Genomic DNA, 19255 nt, shown 5'->3' on the forward strand with positions numbered 1-19255 from the left:
ACGGGAGTCTTTCAGTTATTTTTTTCCTCCTTGCAAGGAAGAACAGGACCTTACAAAGCAGAGTGGCTGGTTGCCTGCCAAGGAATCCTGAAAAACAGTTCACTACCCAGAAGGACCTGTTTGTTTTTCCCAGGCTCTCTGGGATCTTTATTCCCCCAGTGAATTAGCAGCCCCTGTTTCTTGGGGTGACTGGGCTCCCCAGTGAGGCATCACCAGCACTTTCCTGCTGCACTTAAGTCTCCTCTTTCTTGCATATATCTTTTCAAAAGGCATCCCCTATCTGTCTAAAACTTGATTTGTTCAGAAGTACAAAACTGAGGCATCATTTCTGAATCCAAGTGAGTAGTACATGAACTTTGTAACTGATACGCCTGTCGCAGTGCCTCCCTAGAGCAGACAGACCTTCTCCTGGCCTCACGCTTTGCCTAAAAAATATATATAGTTACACCAAATTTAAACTTGGTACAGTTTGTTTGCTTGTGCTCTGGAAACAGAAGCTCTTTCTGGCTTGCTGGATTGCACATTGAAGTTCTAATAATCTTTCTTGCTTTGGTTGCAATGTTCCCCTGATTGGATGGTAGCTGCTGGGGAGGAAGTGGGCACAGATCCCCGTGCCAGTGGTGGAGCTGGCTTTCAGCATCAAGGAACAAAGATATACATAAGCAGGAAATGTTGGTTAATATAGTGGTGCTGCCTATGTTAAGCAGGCAGAGGTGTCACTGAATTAGAGTGTGTGCCGACAGCCTAAAGGTGCTTATAGGGAGCCACTAACTTGTTCCTAGGAAGGATTTCATTAGCAAAAACCAACCAGGACAAACTAGGAGGAAAACCTCTCCCTTGAGAGGCAAGCCTGCATGTATCCAACTGGTCTGCCATTTTACTTGAAATGCAGGGAGGCCTTAGTGTGTCTCATGCACCAAGGATCCTTAGTGGCTACAGAAATGAGGACAGAATCAGAGAAAAGTATTTCAATGTTAGCAGCATTTCCAGCATGTTCTCAGCAGAACATTTAGCTATTGTCTTCTGCACCACACACCAGATCGTCTTCCACCTCATACTTTGCCTCCCGTTTTATTCTTTAATTATGTTGATTTTTGCTCTCACAAGTTACGGAGGAAGAGAGTTTCTATTCAGATTCCTGGCACAATTGTACTCAGAGGTACAAGGAGGGTATGTAGGAAGTCATTCCAGATGAAGATAGGCTAACAGCCAGCATCTTAGAAGAAAGAATTGGTCTGAGGCCAAGTTTACTTTAGTCCGTTATGAAATTAGTGACTACTAGCAAAACCTGGATGTGCATTTGGGCACAGAGTTTCAACACTGCTCTGTTCTGTAAATGAGGAAGGTACAGGAAGCAAGGGTTGTTGACTGTATGGTTTTAGTTTGGGACCTTCTCCAGCCACAGGCAGCCTGAAGGAAAGTTGAGACCGATTAAATTTTCTCTTTTCAGTCTCATTGCATTTCATTGCATAGAGCAAAAAGAGAAGAGAGAAAGCTAAAATAAAGAATAAATCAGTTGGTTTAAAACACAAGTAACAAGAATTTGTTTCATGCTTTTTTTGAAACAGTAGCATTCAAGCCCAAGTGGGATTGACAAAAGAAACCACAGAAAATATCAGGAGAAATACAGAGAAGCGGAATTTTGGGTGTACTAGAAAAGTAATACCTACAGATAAAAACAAAATCAAACCTACAATAAAGTAATGAAGAAGAAGGAATTCCCAGGAGACATTATGGTGTTTTTAACCGCCATAACACAAAAGCAATAACCAGTGAGATTAGAGAGAGCTAAATTATCTCCTTGCACTGGTCTTCAGAAGTAGAGATGATAGCAGGAAATAGCAGATCTTTAGCTGTAATATGAAAAGAGGTTTGCTTTTGGTTTGATGTGTGCAACAAAGTAAATGTTAATAAAGCACCTGCATCAGGTCATGTTTTGTATTAAACCAGTGACTGGAGAAACAAAGGATAGAATAACCAATGTATTAGCCAAATTACACATGTGAGTATTAAAACAGTACTTACTACAACAAATGATGCCAAGATATCGAGCCATGTATGTGTACCTGTAACTGGTGCTTCAAAGGATGTGAGTATTCAGGTTACAATGTTATTGCCAACAGAAATTGTCAAGGAAGTTCTTACTTCTTTTGTTGTTGTTATTAACGGTAAAATCACTTGTGATGGGAGGCACCAACATGTAGAAGAATGAGCAAAGATGGGAAGTCCAGACAGTGTTATTCTTTATTTGTCTGAGGCAGTGGCCAGGAGCCAGAAGATTCTGGATACAGAAAATGCCTCTTCCCCAAAGAGCTCCACCATCTGCTTTCAGAAAGATTTGTTTCATTTCACAGTTTTCTTCAGTTTCTCTGTGTTACAGACCAGAGGAATTATACTGATTACCTGATACTTATTGCTAATTCATGTTCGTAACTTTCTTGGCAGTGTAAGTGCTGAGTGTTTATTATTTTGCAATAATTGTTAGAAGTAGCATAATTGTCATAGACTTTCATTTTCACATATTGTTTGTTTTGACATAATTTTCACAAAATTCACTCACCACATTTTTTAATCAGAGAACGAAGAATCCTCAAAGCTAAAATGAAAAATAAGGACACATTAGGACTTGTACAAAATAGGCTCTATTGACTGCCTTCCCCTTCAGGGTGGGTCACCACAACTGTCTTTAGCTTGGGAGAGGAATAGCTATTATTCAGGATCAGAACCAAAAGGGGTGGCAGTATACCATTCATGCAAGAAATGCTCTTGCCAAGTGATGTGTGCGTGTGAGGTGCACACAGAGACGGAGAAAACAAATTTGCAATAAAAGGCATCTTTTGAAATTTCTATTGAGAAATGCAGAAACAACAGACTCTCTATTGACTAGAACAGAGACACTAGTAATAGCCTTCACCCAGAACAGACAATCTTCTAATCTAAAAGCAGAACACATGCCCCTCAGCCCCTCCCATGATCATTGTTATCCTACTTCCAAAATTTGGAGTTACTTCATATTTCAGTGGCACTGAAAGATCATAACAAGAAGTGCTCTCTGTGCTGCTGGTCCTGTGCAGTATCAATACAAGTAAAATATTTGTAGAAATACTGCTTAGACAACTGTTTACAATGGAGTCAGCAGAGAAGGACCTTTCTCATGTACTTAATTTGCCCAGACTCACAGGATCAACAGTGCTCAAGGAATCTTCGAGGGAAATCATGGAACTGAGAGGAGATGTCTTTCCATGTGCAGAACCGAACTTTTGTTTACCCAACAGCTCCTTAGAGGTCAAGACATTTTTAAGCATTGTGCTGTTCGAGCCTACCTACCCCAAAAGTGATTGGGGGGTCTCTGTTGAATAGGGAGAGGGCTGCTGTGAGAAAGGGATAACACTTCTTCCTGACTCCGGATCTCACAATGCCAGAGCCCATGGAAAAGAATAAAGCTCTGAGTGGGTTAGCATTTGCCATTTGTGTATTAACATGACCCTGAAGTGCCCTAGGAACAGAGCCCAGTACGGCAAATTCACTTAAAGAGTCTCCTCACCTCTTCCTGATCAGATCATGAGAAGGAAGCAACTGCCAGATCTACAAAGAGAGGAAAACCAGTATCTGTTCATGTGACTTTACATATATTTATATCAATTGTAAATATATATACATATACATGTATATTTTGCTACTCCTACTTTATTTTTAGACCTCTCTAATTAGGTCAGTTTAAGAGTCACCTCCTGTCCCCTCCTGCCCCATAATTATAAAAACACCTTCCCAGCACAAATCCTGGCTCAGATTCATTTATTACATTGTAGAAGAAAAACTTGTTGTTCATAATAATATGGTCAGAGTTATTTTCTCTCTTACTGGATGGGAAAGACTTCTCTGCTTCTTTTTTTTTCACTGGTATAAATATAGCACAAACTAAACAGAGCCACTCTGTAATGTAAAAATACTGCAAGGTTTTTATCAGGAAGGACAGCTCGTCACCTTGTCTCTCTCGGGACTGGAAATAGAATGTTCCAAAAGTGAGAGCTTTGAAAATCCAGTGTGCTAAAGAGGAAAGGAAGGGAAAGGGCTGCCTCAGTTTGTCAAGGAACAAATATTTTCTTTTAGAGAAGACAAATAATGACTTGACATATAACATTCATTCACAACAGAGCAGCCCAATCACTGCATTCCCACTGACTCATGAGTGAGGATGTTCCAAATGTCTTGAAAATAGCAAAAACATCCCCATTTCTTGCACATCAGTCTAAAAGCTTTTGCTGCACACAGGAAACAGTGGCTGACCCAAGGCACCAAGGACCACAGCAGCCAAGACGTGGGCTCTGTATTAGGAAGGTTCAATGCATTAAAGGCAGCAGATGGGGGAACTTCAGTGTGAGGATAATAAGGAAATGCAGACGCCATTGTGTCTTCACTCCTTTGGGGTGGGTCAAATTTAGGCCTGAACTGATTGTGTGTCAGTTGGATTGGGTATTTTCTGAGAATGAGAGCATAATTTGAGGTAGAGGAAAGGAGAGATTCAGGCAACCATCTGCACAGAACTGTTTCTGAAGACCCACTATCCCAAGATGGTAGGGTCCCTACAGAAAGGCTGAGAGCAAGTTGAGAAGCACAAAAAAATCACAAGCTTTGTGTGGCTGCACCAGTTCCTCTGGAGGAAAACGCTCAGACTGTGCATTTTCACAAGCCTACCAAGACTCAGTTAAACACCACATTGCCAAGTCCAGCCCTGGCTCAGCCTTGGACGCTCACCTTCCAGCTGAACCTGGCTCTAACCTCATTTTGGACACAGAAGGTGCTTCTGCAAGCTATCTCCAAAGTGATGTGTGTTTAGCCTGTAGGGCAGAGTTAACCTCAAAGGCAGAGTTCAAACTGGATGACGCTCAAGAAAAGCAAGGCTAGGGCAGTCCTAGCAGACTAAGATAATTATGGCACTTTGGCTGATTGTTTTTTCATGTGGCTACATAATGAAAGCAAAAGGGGACTGCAAAGCAATATCTTGCAGCGCTTGGGCTAAAGATGAGGGAGGAGAGCCACAGCCCTGGGACCCTCGTGTCCAGGAACGTCTGGGATGTACTAGAGGCAGCAGATGAGGGAACTGAGACAGAGGCAGCAGAAGTTTCTACCCAGATAGATCTCTCTGAAGGAACCTGTGCTCACACAGACCTCAGGTGTAGCTCAGACTGCCCAGGAGATTGCCACAGTGGGGTTTCAACTCTGCCTGAACCAATCCAAAATCCTGCTTTGCAAGAAAGGCCTCAAAATGAGGTTGGCAACAGAGACGGAGCAGAATGTTTCTTCATGACCTGCCCCTTGGACTGCTCTCCAGGCAAAGGCAGAAAGATCAGTGCTTCTTTGGTAGGTTCAGGATGGCAACAGGTACCAGATGCAGGTCATGTAGTATCAGACTCTGAGATGCCACCACAGGGCAAAGGGATGGTCACGTCTGTGTGAGCATGTCCCCAGTGATCCAGCCAGACTCCCCTTTCCAGCAGGGAGCATGCTAGGGCATCACTGGTGCCTGGGTTAGAGAAGAGAGCCAGAGGGGAAGGAAGAGCTTTCTTACTCAGAAAAGGCATTTGTCAACACACCGGCCCAAGCCCTTTTTAACAGGTCACTAAAATGCTACAGCAAATAGCAACTTACGGCTTCAGAGTGAGTCTATTGCTGCTCAAACAGCCAGCACAGCTAAGCAAACAGGCTGCCAGGGCAGGGGCTGTGTTTGTACTCACTGTTTGCACTCCTCTGTGCAGTTAATGGGATATATCATTTATCCTAAGAAGGTTGCAAAATAAAAAAGGGAGAAGGCAAAAATGGCTTCCTGTTAGTTTCTTTTCAACTTCTTTTATCAGTTTCATGTATTGGTCAACCTGCCATTTTAGAAGACTGATTTGTCTCTTATTGCTCTGGATTGATTTTTAATAGTACTTTCTTAAATAATGCCCTCTGGTGTCACACTGCATCTACCCTGGCTTAGTTATGTCTGGGACTTTTTCTTCTGTTACGAAAATGGATATTTTATTGACATCTAAAAGGGTTACAAGGCAGGAGGAAATTATTTATACAAAATTTATAAGTAGAAAGCTAATGAAATGGAGGACTCAATAGATAAGGCAGAAAAATAAATCTAATTTGACTGTAACTTGAGTGCTTCCTGTTTATGAAGGAATAACCGTACCCTGGGATAAACCAGCATTAACCCAGAACACGGCTGTTATTTTGTCAAATTTGGCTGGCTCTAACAATTAACAAATGGTCGCTCAGATTTCAGCTTTGGTGTGGTGATTATTTTGATGCCTGGTGGGAAATAAGGCTGTGATCTCCTACAAGGGGACTTCTGTGAGTTGCTTTCTCTGAAAAGTCCATGGGAAGTACTCTGGCACAGGCCAGGGAAGATGCCAGAGCTGTTTCCTGAGGACTGTGCAGTGGTGTAGCACTGTGGGAGTCATCTTTATTTTTCATTTCTTACTTTGAGTCCCCAGTGAGTCCCCCCGCTTTATTAACCCAGCCAAAAGTCCTCTGGCCCATTAGAGAGAACACTTTCAATTGCTTTCCTTCTCTCCCCAGAGGGAAGGGGTAGTGGAGAGGAGGAAGAAACGGACCCTTCCTTTCCATAGCATGCTGTGTTTTTGAAGAAACATTACATTTAACAAGATGAGCTGCTTTCTAGCAATATCAATATGGTCTAATTCCAATCTGGAGGGGGAAGCTGCATCCTTTCTTCTGCTCTGGGTCAAATGCTCCTGGGCTGAGAATGCAAACATTTCAGTTTGGGCTCAAAGACATCTGTTGCACAAGCATAGCACTTTGTTTCAAATCCCACAAACATCCTTGTTCCAAGTAGGTCATTATATAATGGCTTTTGTATTTTCTCACTCCCAAAAGGGTCCAGGAGAATATGTTGTAACACCATGTCAGTGTTGCCTGCCCTTGCAGTCCCTCCTGTGATCATCTCATCTGGGTGGGACTCTCTTGCTTGATGTCATTCAGCCCAGGGCAGCTCTTATCAGTGCAACAGAAATACCCAGCTCCAACACAGCCTGCATTGTTCCCTCTGGTATTTTGCAAGTCCAGGCTCTGGGTTCCCCCTCCCATTCTCTCCACTGCCTCCAGGGCATTCCTACCACCTCACCCTGTCCCAAACATCTCCCTGGGACAGAGAGGGAAACAACACAGCCTAGAGCAAGTCTGTTCCTCCTGGATGTCATGTAATGGCTGCCTTTATTTATCTCCTTTATATTTGTTATTTCCTTTTTTTTTTCCCAGTACCCTCCCTTTCCACAGATGACTGTCATCCCCCTCTGCTCCTTTCCTCAGCAGTTCCGGGATGGTGAGAGCACAGCCCTCACCACAGCAAAAGGGAGAAGGACTAGGGGTATTCGGTGGTCAGTAATAGGAGAAGCAAAGACAAGTTCTTTTTCCTATTCAGGCATCTAGAAATATCACAGGTCAAACTAGTTGCACTTTTCACCTTCCCCGCAACTGTTCAGTTTTTGAGAACTTTTCTGCAACAGGATGTGGCTGAATCTTTGGCCTATGTGTTAGCTGGCACTTAGACAAAACAATCTAAACAGGGTAAAACAGGTTAGCAACAAGCTTGTCTTCTGTTCCCTAGTGAAGATGGCTCCCACTCTCTTATGGCTGAAAGCAGATACATAAAACCACTTGTTTGCTCTTTGCAAAGAAACTCCAAATACCATTGCATGTGCTTCCTTCAGCTGGCTCCGCGGAGTCTGGCATCACCTACTTTAACACACAGTGATGCAGCTGGGAAACTCTTCTGGAGAAGAGACGGATGGATTGTCACCCATTAGTGCATACTTAGCAAAGCAGGGTTGCAACCCCCAACTGAGGTCTCAAAGCATTACCAAAATACAAAGCAAGGGTAATAAAGAAAGTCACTCACTTGCTCATCCTTTTCATACAGTCGTGGTGTATTTTCCAAAAATTAATCCATCATTCCTGCATATGTCCAGCCCTAGGGAACAAGACTTGTACAGGTTTCTCTGATGCCCAGAACAAGTGTTTGCCAATACACTAAAGACCATGGTAAGAGATATGAGTGAGGGTAAGTTGTCCAGTATGTTCTTTTTACCTGCTTGTTCAGTTTGGCTTTCCCAAATCAGCCAGCTTTTGTAGAGGTTTGATTATATCATTACAACTTCTACTGTTTTGGTCATTCCTCATTTCACTCTTTTTTTCATTAAGATACAGAGCATTTCCCATAACTGAATACAGATCTGTGAAAAGCCGTCTTCTCAGAAATACTGTAGCTCTAGGTCTCAACTGCTCTTTCGTTTCTAAGTGCGGCTCAAGTCTAACATCCAACCCATATGCCCATTGCCTCACACTCACACAAGTCTCCCCAAGAGTCACAAACTCCCCCAGAGACATCCTTTCCTTCAGAGTTTGTGTCCAGTCAAGAGACCTGCACAACTCCTCAAAGTCTGGAGGGGGTTAATGTGAAATGCCAGGGAACTGAAGCCTAGAGGTTGCAGACAACCAGCTCTCATGTTGATTTCTTGGAACTGGTTTGTATTTCCTGACTACCCAAAATATTCTGTTTTCATCCGTCCCAACACGAGAAATAGCAGTTGCAAAGTTTAAATGAAGAAATACCTCTTAGAAGATTGAATATTTTTCTGAAGCATCCTAAAAGCAAAGAGTGTTAGCAAGAGCCACTTGTGCAAAGGTGCCTCTCTGGTGTCAGGTTTACTAGGGCTGATACATGAGGAAGGAGAATGGGACAGATTTGCTCTGGGTTGGTTTGCTCTGGGAAACTTCTCTGAATCACAGAAGCACTGCTCTGTCCTCATCTGTGTCTGTGTGGGATTTAACTGACATTGTGCTATTCAGGTGCAGAGATGACTCCTACTCACAAAGTATTCACAAAGTTCTTTTTGCTCTTGTCTCTTTTTCACTGGATTTTGATAATCAAGGTCAAAGTTGAGAACCAGCACGACTTCCGGGACATGGCCAGCATAGTAGCCATGGCAAAAACCTATGCCACCACCGAGCCATTCATTGACTCCAAATATGACATCCGAATCCAGAAAATTGGCAGCAACTACAAGGCTTACATGTGAGTGCATGGCTATGTCAGAGTGAGATGGGGGAGGAGACAGTGCTATGGATGTGATTGACTCGGTGTCTGCTCTGGGCAGGAGTAGGTAGCTGACTTAATTTCCTTGAAGAATAACCCTGCTGTTCTCCTCCCACATCTGAACCCAGATCCCTCATCCATCTATCATCTTCTCCATTAGTCACTGTCAGGTCATTGTTTCTGTAATGTAAATCTCTTGTCTGTTTCTGAGATTCAGTTCCCACTATAATGACTGTGCTCTGCCATCACCTCTCCATCCTGTTGTTGAAGGACTCATCTTTCCCAGCAAAATCCTCCAGCTCCAAGTACCCTCTAGCGGGAACTCAACCCGCCCACTTTCCACCCGGAGAAAAAATTTAAAAAGATTGAACTAGCTGCAACTCCTGGAGTCCTATTGTCCAGGCCATAGCAGTACCCCATCCTTCAGCCCACAGCAGCACCCTATCCTCTCCCCAGCTGCAGACCACAGCACCACATCACACACAGGTCACAGAACACCAGCTACAAATGGTCTCAGCCAGGGCAGCACACAGAGCTTCTGTGGGCATTATGTGTGTGGAGAGGGAGGAGGGGGAGTGACATTTCTGTGGGTGCCCCAAAGCTCCTCCTTGCCCTGTGGGGTAGTGAGAGACAGCAATCTTTAACACTGGTATGTTTAAAAGTATTAAAAAGCATTCAGCCAAACTTCAGTAGTCACCACACTCAGAGATGTAACCACATGAGTCAGTAAGACACCTGTTTCTTACTACAAACCAGTAAATGAAAAAAGCCACACAGCACAGCTTCTCCAGAAGCTCCTTATCCAATCACAGAATTCTGGACAAGTAGTCAGTTCCAGCAGTACATTCTTCGGGTCACCAGATAAATTGCATGCGTTACCTAACACCCACAACACTGTGACTTTTGGGTCCATGTCTGCAAACCGCTAGGCCATAGCTCTGCTGAAACATAGTTAAACAAGACAAATGTACACAATCACATATTTTTCAGCTATAACTGCCTAAAATTCCCAGTTGAATTCCTAGCACAGTGATGTTTAAGAAAACTAAATAATGACTGAGTCACATTCTTCAAGGAAGGACATGGGGGACATTTGCCTACTTCATGTGATCTCAATGAAAGAAAATTTATTTTTAATTGAATCAGGTCAACAATAGCACAATTGCCTAATACTACATTAACATCTCAGAGAGTCTGACTCAAATTGGCCAAAGGAAAAAAGGTTTAAAATATCAATTAAAATTCCCTATTCCTGCCAACACACCCAGCCTTGGCTCCAGAGCCTGCTCCTCAACTACCTCTAACTGAAACAAAGGCCAAGTTAGCCTGACCATACTCTCTCCTTACTTATAATTTGCACTCACCATGCACTCATCCAGAACAGGGATCAGAAATAATACCAGATGATTGAGGAAAGAAAGCAGTCACACTAAGACCTAATCCCACTTGAGAGTATAGCTGCACAAACAATTGTTTTTAAAGAAAAAATTATTTCTTATGAAAACAGTCATGAACAGAGAACACCTTAATGAGAAATTAAGCTCATTAGCAAAGAAAGCAAACAGCAAGATTCACCCAGTGACTTGCTAATCCAAGAGGTTGATTTAGATTGAGAGAGCCATTTATGGATGTGAACTTGGGAGAGTGGTATAGTCAGTCCTACCAGGGACTGTTCCTTCCACCACAGCATTAGACAAAATAGATTATTTCTATAGTATAAGTCCCTGTTATGTCCAAGGACAGAGGTAAAAGCACCCAAAATATCAGAGCTCTCACTGGTGTCCCAAATAGGAGACTCAAAACCATTAGTCATGCTAGCAAATCTCAGCCTTAAAGGCAATTTCAGCATCTGCAGTAGCGTCATACTGTGTGACTTTCTTTGATCTCTGAGCCATGGAATCCATCCAGTAATTTTATACCTTCACCCACACATATAGACTTTTAAAAAGCCCCTTTTCTTTTGAGAAAAGACTGCACTGAAATTCTCCAGAATATGTTTACTTTGCACGAAGCATCTGCCAGAGGGAGGATGCTGAAGGGTGAGTCATGCATTCCTCCCTGCCCCAGATGTTCAATGCACTTCCTTCCAGACCATGACCCAAGGCTTCAGTTCAGTTTCCCATTGGCTTCAGTGCAATGACTCCAGATTTACACTGCTAACAAACTCCTACTTAGCCCATGCCTTGAGCCAGTCTGAAAGCAGCAGATAAGCAGCATATGATGCATGCCTAAAATTCCACCAAGTGTATTTTACTGTCATTGTAATACTGGTGAAGAGAAAACATGAAAATAGCTTACAGAGGAAATTGGGGCAAAAATTGTGCTTCTACACTGACCCCAGCTGGAGGCAAATAGGGGGTCATTTCCAGTAGGATTCATGAAATGTTGTTCACTTTGAATTAAACCAGCAGCTACTGAGTTTCAGGCAAGGGATAGTCTTGCCACCAGCTCTTAGCAAGAGGGTAATACCCTCCCTTTGTACTTTCATGAATGGGATTTCTGACCTTGTCACCTCCAAGGCACTTCAATGTGCTCTGTAGGGGATACCACATTACCTGTGTCTAAATTAGAACTACTTAGAGACTGAGATAGGACACAACAGCTCTGATCTGCTCATTTATCCCCTTCTCCTAAACAATGCTGAAGGTGTTGTGGTCACAAATCTGTTTGAGGAACTGATCTCTGAATGTCTGGGGTCCTTCTCTTTAATATACTGACTGTACACTGTGTGGCTCCCTGATGTTTAGGATAGTTGGAAGCACTTCAACTTTCAGTCCCTAAGAGAAATAAGGTTTGAAGCAGGACATCCTTAGGAAATTTTTTTTTCTTCAGTCTCCTTTTTTGCTTCATACAATACAAAAAATAAATTTGAAAAGAGGTTGTATGAGGAGCAGTTGGGGTCACTTGGTCTATTTAGCTTCAAGATCAGGAGACAGAGGGGAGACCTCATCACAGGGGAAGAGGAGGGGCAGGCACTGATCTCTTCTCCGTGGTGACCAGTGACAGGACCCAAGGGAATGGCCTAAAATTGTGTCAGGGGAGGTTTAGGTTAGATGTGAGGAAAATGTTCTTCATCAGAGGATGATTGGGCACTGTAACAGGTCCCCAGGGAAGTGGTCACAGCACCAGCCTGACAGAGTTCAGAAAGCATTTAGACAATGCTCTCAGGCACGTGATGTGACTTGGGGAGTATGCTTTGCAGGGCCAGAAGCTGGGCTCAGTGATCCTTTTGAGCCTCTTCCAACTGAGAATATGCAGTAATTCTGTAAGTTTGGGGGCACAGTTGATACCTGAATTGCTCAGACATGCTTGAAAGGGAGTGATCTTGACAGAGGCTGTGGTGTAGGGTTTGGTGTCTGGTCCAGTGGGCTTCAAATAAAACTCTTCCATTTCCCTAACAGGAAAGTCAGCAATACAGCAGAGAGGTATATTTTAAATCTTATGCCCAAAATTGGCTCAAGATGGATAGGCATAAACATGTCCAATAAATCAGCCCAATGGCTTGAGCAGAGTTTTTATTTTGGGAGCTTTCCCATGTCAAATTTCCTTGTAAAACTGTCAAGCTGTGGTTTCATTTTCTTAGGGACAACACAGCTGCTTACATTTGGTATGCCAGGTACATTTTCTAAACACCAATGTCAAATCATCTTGTCACTAATGAGACTCCAGGAGTTCCCACCAGTACTAATGGGATTTTGGATGTTCTCTGCCACTGCAGGGCAATTTTTTGTTAAAAATAAATTTTAGCAAAGAGTAGTTCTTCCCATTGCAGAACTGAAAAACATAATCCTAAGAATCCCATATCAAAAGAGGAAGAAAGGCTGAGGACTGAACACTGACCTTACAGGCCATCAAAGGGCTCATGACAATCCAAGCTTGTGGAGGAATCCATTCTTTTACTTAGGAAGTAAGGCATTAAAATGGATGCTGGGTGAAGGCAACAGGCCCAAAAGTAAACTATATGAAAACACAGTTATTCAACACAGTAATCATACTTTTTCAGCCCCCCGCTTTGTAACATGGTTACAAAGACAATTTAAAATTCACAGCAGCTAAACATACCAGTTTGCAGGAGAATTGGAAAAAGCACTCCAGGGTGTCTCTCACAAGAGTAAAGGGGAGTCTTGGGTAGTCAGCTGTAATGATCTAAGTTTATAGTCTAGCAGGACATGAGTATTACCACTGCGGAATGCAGTTTTGCAAATTCAGTGTCTTTTGCACATATTGCTGAAAATGTGAGAGAACTGGCAGCAAGGGCTCCCACAACCTCATATTGAAGTGCTGGATCACACCTCATACTCCCTTATAAATCTCTACCTAAATTTTCTTCAGCGTGGAAAGGCTTCCTGGACATATCATGTCAGCTTGTTGACTTGTCCTAGCTTGTACATTATGGAAGGGTTATCTGGAGTGTTATCAGAGAAGGTTGTCCTTTGTCTGCCTTGGGCCTAAGGTTAAGAAAAATTTTCACCCCTGACAGTGATGGTGAAATTCAATATTTTCTAGCAACAACACATTTTTTGGAAATTAACTATCAGTTGCAGTTAATGAATCTCCAAAGATTTTGAAGTAAGAAATTCTCCAGATCTGAACACAGTGAGCCACCAGCAGGTAAATGAAAAGTCAGTGAAAAGACAGTATGATAACATATTCTGAGATGTCAGTACCACTGAAATCAAATTGAAATGAACACAGAAGTACAATTGAAATCAAATTTAGGTAGACCCAGAATGTCAGAACTGATATTTTGTGAAGCTGCTCGGCAAATATTTGCCTGGAGAGCTTCTGTTCCATGGATGGAGGATGTTACCCATTGCAAAACACAAGGGTGATTATCCTAGAGATCTTTTACACACATTTCAGCTCCCTGAGGTCTGATGTATAAAGAAAGAAAGTACTCACAGAGCCTGATGTGTGCTTAAGGCTCCTTGGAGGTTTCTCTACCTAAAATCCTCAGTCAGTTTTTCATGAGTCTGAACAACATATCCTGTATGGAGTGTTGTTCAGGAAGGATTTGGAAAGGCTTCTGGGAGGAATAACCTCACCTCATCCCCTCCTGTACAAGCAGAGAGTCAAGAATGGGGACTACAGTATGCAGGAGGATGGGTCAGGAGTCTATTTTCATGTTCAGGTTATGTTTTTGGTTTGTTTTCCTAGGAGGACTTCCATCTCTGGAAACTGGAAGGCAAACACAGGTTCTGCGATGCTAGAACAGATTGCAATGACAGAGAGGTAAGGAAGAGTGTTTCAAGACAGTATTAGCTATTCTTGGGTTAGAAGGGAGGAATTGTATTTCTGACTGGTTAATTGAGAGAACTGGTAAGTGAGGTCTCCTGGGAGGCTGGATAAAGACTTTAAAAGACTGAGTGTTTTCTTAAAAAAATACTAAGGACACAAAGGCAAACTGTCCTATTTTGAAGAACAGACTGAAAGTACAGCTAGAAACCAACATTGCTAAATCATTAGATCTTTAGTGAATGTAACCACAGGAAACAAGACCAGCATGCTAGGTCAAGCACACCAGTACAAACATGTAGGGATAAAATCAGAAAGGTCAAAGCACAAAACACAAAGTAACATGAGGTTATTCTAAGTACATCACCAATGAGAGGCAGACGCAGAAAAGAGTTTTTCTTCTGCTTAACAGAGGGGAAAAAACTGTAAGCTGAAGTGGTGAAACCACTTTTTTGCTTTAGGCTCACAAAAATGGTCACTGTCTAAGCTAAGGTCTTCTCACTGTTGAACAGAGCAGAAAGAATCCCCTCATGCATCTTACAGACTAAAATTTGCAGATGCTAATTCCATGTATTCACATCACTGTGATATTTGCTAATACTGCAACTGCCTGGCACTGTGGGCTCATGGTAACATGCTTTGCTGTAACTCCTATCCTGAGAACTAACACTTGTTCTCATGACTTTTCTCCATCCCATCTAAGTAGATTATTCATAGATTTATAGAATCCATAGATTACATGCAGGTATTTATCCTTAGTGAATTTAAGATTTTTTCAGATTATACCTCCAGTTTGTCAGTCAGTTAGTTTTGACTCTCTCTAGTTTTGGGTACCACAATTGAAGAGGAATAGCAAAGAGCTGAAGCAAGTCCAAAGGATAATAAAAGGAATGTTCAGAGAAAACCTGTTCAGAAAAGCTGTTGAGAAAAACATGCAACAATTTTATGTAGTTCTATGTAGTTTTATGTAGTTTTCCACCTTCTTCAATTAGCAGACCACTGATATTTTTCCAGTAGAGGTGTAGACTAAAGCACAATGAATCCCTGCCTGCAGTGCAGAGGTTCACTCTCCTTCATTAACTGTTACAGACCTGGAAGAAGTTGCCCACAAGCTGAACACCACTTCATCCTAAAGATGAAAAAAAAACCCAGAAGAGCATAGGATCTTTAAATAGATGAAAGCCTGGCATTTCTCACTACTTACATTACAAGTATAATATTGTAAGAAATAAATTATAGCTTAAAAGGTTCATTTGAACATTTCCTATATTTTCTTAAAGTAAGGACAGCATAGTACAGAAATCGATTCTCTGAAAGGGATGGCAGATCTCTGTCCTTTTTCAGACCAGATTAAAGAAATGTCTCCTCTGGGAACACAAGAGTTGTGCGGCAAACATCTAAGGCCCCTTCTTCACCTTTAGTTTTGCAGAACAGGGAAGCCAAGCCCAAATCAGATGCTGAAGGTGACTCTGCAAGACCGTAATGGTACTGTGGGGAGCAGACATGATGATGCATCCTGGCTGTTTATAACACAGATGAAACTAGACACAAGAAGGGTAGACATTACCTTATCACAGTGTTGTAGGACTAAAACCCAGATTCCTGCCAGCCTGCAACACTGTATTTTGAAGGTTGGTTTTGTTAATTGTACCACAATTAAGCACTCCAGCCTTATTCAGTCATAAACGCAACAAACCCTGTTGAAATCTGTGAGTTGTCAGTGCATTAAGCAATGCAGGAATGTGCTCAAACTCTGATGAGTAGGAACAACCTGAAGTACCTACTGTATTGAACAGTAAGTACAAAGGATTTAAATGTTCAGGTAATGCAGAAATGACAGTAAATCCTCTGAAAATGCAACACCTTGTGCATGTGCATAAATACGCGCTTCACCCTATAATACTCCTATTACACTCTGATGCTGCCTGTCCTCACCTATGGCAAACAAACGTTGAAGATGTGTAGCCATCAGAGTCTCTGGCATGTGCAACAATTCCCTGAGCCTGGCTGCTGAGCCCAGACATCTAGAGATGTTCCTCAGGAACAGAGGTGGTTCCCACAATGGTGGCCCTGGATGCTCGGCCACAGCAGTGCATGAGGGGTGCTCTCTGTGCCTCCTGCCTGACTCATGCTCCTCCTTATGCTACTAATTCCTCCTCATACACTGTCTTCCTTGGGGGTCCTTGAGTGAACACACTTGGTCTCCTCATTAGGGATAAAAGAGCACCAGTAGTCATATAAGTCATAATTTTTCTTCTCAGAGACATTGTGTTCACACGAGTTGATCATTATATTGCCAAGCTATAGGGACTCTGGCTGGCTTTAAGGACGTACATTTGTTCTTTAGCCAGAACACCTCTTTCCCCAGTCCCTGTAGGGTCTGCAAAATGTCAGTGTTTTCATGAGACTGTGGCCTTCCCTCCCCTCTCTGCATCTTGTCATAGTCCTGCTTACAGATCTGCTGTTCTGAGATTATTATTTTTATTTAAATGTCCGGGACCACAGCACAGCTGCACAGGAAATAAAACCAGGCCGCCTCACTCCCTCCTTATTTGCACAGCGGGGGGATGTCCCCCCATAATATGCCTCTTGTCATTCTCTCTCCTCCTCTGACTCCAGGGTAGCTAAGGGACCACCACATTCCCATCCTGCAATGGACAGGGAGAAGTGGTGCAGCCTGAAGGTCGCCCTCCAACAAAGTGCCTGGTCCACATGATGAGACTGCCTGACTAGGAACAACACCAAAGGGACAGAAGGAGGCAGGAGACTGTAAAAGGATAAAATTGAAATCAAATTGTAAAATGCAGGAGCCACTGCATTACAGATCAGAGAGGGAATGGCTACCTCTTGCTAAATTCAACACTCACTTTCTGATCCTATTCCGGTCCTAATGTCCAGGACATCTTATCAGGAGAAAGCTGCCTGCATAATGGAGGGCTTTCAGGCAAAGCCAATACAAACGCTGAGGGGCCAACACTACTGGGAGATTAAATGAGCTAAATATTTATAGCTTGGCTGAATGACAACCAACTGGAGATCTGATGCAAATACCAAGGAGGGGAAGAAACATTTTAAGGTGGCTTTGAGGGCAGGATTGAATCAATCTGAAATGAAGGGAAACTTTAGGCAAGATTCTTTTTTTCACTCCATCTCCTGCACAAGAGAAGGAGTCAAGGAGCCAGCAAAACACATGAAGGATGCCTTGTAATAAGGGCTCCCAAATGGCTTTGTGTTCCTATGGGCAGCGGGTGGCTGGCTGGTTTTGGTGGACTACCCAAGGACAGCTAATCCTAGGCCATACTCTTGTGGTTTCTGCAGGTACAGACTCTGGGCAGATGCCTGCGCAGAAATGTTTGGAGGTCTTGATATCTGCGCTGTCAAAGCTGTCCACAGCAAAGATGGAAAAGACTATATCATTGAGGTGAGAGCATGGGCAACCTGAATGTGAGTCTTCTTTGGGAAGTGTATCTGCAAGCACTCTGCCTTGGAGTTCACATGCACCAGCGTGCTCACTTACCCCTGCATGCTCCTGCAGTCTGTGCTCCTCCATGCCCACCTGCATCCTCAGGCCATGGTCCACTGATGTGTTAGGAACCGATTCAGAGCCCCAGACAAACTAGCAGATACACAGCAAAGTGTCAGGGTTGAAATGCCTTCCTTTCTCATTGTGGACTGTGAAAGGAAATGGAGAGCCACAGAGTGCTTGGCCACCTCAGCTTTCCAGCAGATTATTCAGTTCATTAAAAATCTCTGTTTCTCTCTGAATGAACCTCTCTTCAGTCACTTTAAAGGGGACTTCCAACAAAAATCCTAGCTGCACCTAGTTTAAAAGAGGAAAATAAATGGTGAGAGTGTAGCAAAAGGTTCACAAGCAACAGGAGCAACTTGATTGAGCAAAAGAAGAAAGGTGTATTTTCTAAAATCTTTTGCCCAGACAGTATTCACTACAGTAAAAGGCCATGCCATCATGACAAAGCACCACAAGGTTACTATGGGTAATGTGTACTACAGCATTTTGTATTCAGGGCTGGACAGACTGTGGCTCTGAGAGTTAAAGTTCAATGTGCTCCTTCCCAGGCCAGGAGGCAGATATGGAAGTGGGGTAAATGGCACACTCAGATCATCCTAACAGGGCAGAGAAGGAAAAGCTGGCTGGAAAATCAAGGAGGAAGCTGAAGAGATGCCCTGGAGGAAAGACAATCCAGCAAGTAAGCAAGTGCCTCTGTGTGTGACTTGAGGAGACACAACATCTGACCTGCTGTAAACTCCACCAATACAGCCAGCTGAGAAAGACAAGCAGAACCAGCCTATTGGCTTCATGCAGGGGTGCTGACACACTGGAAAGCTATGTGTGGGAGAGCAGTCCCACCCGCTGAGGCCTGGGATGCTGATGAGAACCACATGAGCCCTCCAGTGACTGTGCATTCCTGCATTATGTATCTGCACTCCCTAGGGAGAGGAGCAGTGACCTGTCAAAGGCCATGTGATAGAAGCGTGCTGCCAGCAACCAAATGCTGGCAAGCCTCTGTCTTTTCCTAAATTGATGGGGCCAGGGCTAATGGGTCTGCTCCTGTATGCAATTCATCAGCACCTAGAGGAGCATCCCCTAGAGCAGACTGTTTCCCTGCTGTGCACTTTTAAACCTCTATGCCCCTGCAGCTGGGAGAGAAAGAGGAAGAAAGCAGCCTTGCTAGAGGCAGCTGTAAGGACATTTGGATTGTGTCTACACATGGTTAGATGTGATTTGTGGTTTTCATATCCCTGCATATATTCTTGCACATAAGCCTTTGTACGTGTACACATGGCGAGCTCTGGGCTTAAAGATTATACGCCTCTGTCTGGGTATGCCTCTGGGTTTCACATCTGCCACTGTGTGTGACTGACTGGTGAAAAGCACATCCGTACCCTAACAGC

At 43.2% G+C, this 19255-nt stretch overlaps 1 protein-coding gene across 2 annotated transcripts in view; it reads left to right on the forward strand.

The window, feature by feature from the left end:
* The window catches only part of SYN3 (synapsin III), a 188636-nt gene that overhangs the window by 153124 nt on the left and 16257 nt on the right, over window positions 1-19255 (forward strand). For both annotated transcript variants that reach the window (XM_033058014.2, XM_033058013.2), the window contains 3 exons: window positions 8943-9085; window positions 14264-14338; window positions 17660-17762. In XM_033058014.2, coding sequence (XP_032913905.1) covers window positions 8943-9085; window positions 14264-14338; window positions 17660-17762 — 321 coding nt within the window. The remainder of the gene's footprint in view (window positions 1-8942; window positions 9086-14263; window positions 14339-17659; window positions 17763-19255) is intronic.

Source organism: Catharus ustulatus, chromosome 4, assembly GCF_009819885.2.
Source record: "Catharus ustulatus isolate bCatUst1 chromosome 4, bCatUst1.pri.v2, whole genome shotgun sequence".
Classification (NCBI taxonomy): domain Eukaryota; kingdom Metazoa; phylum Chordata; class Aves; order Passeriformes; family Turdidae; genus Catharus; species Catharus ustulatus.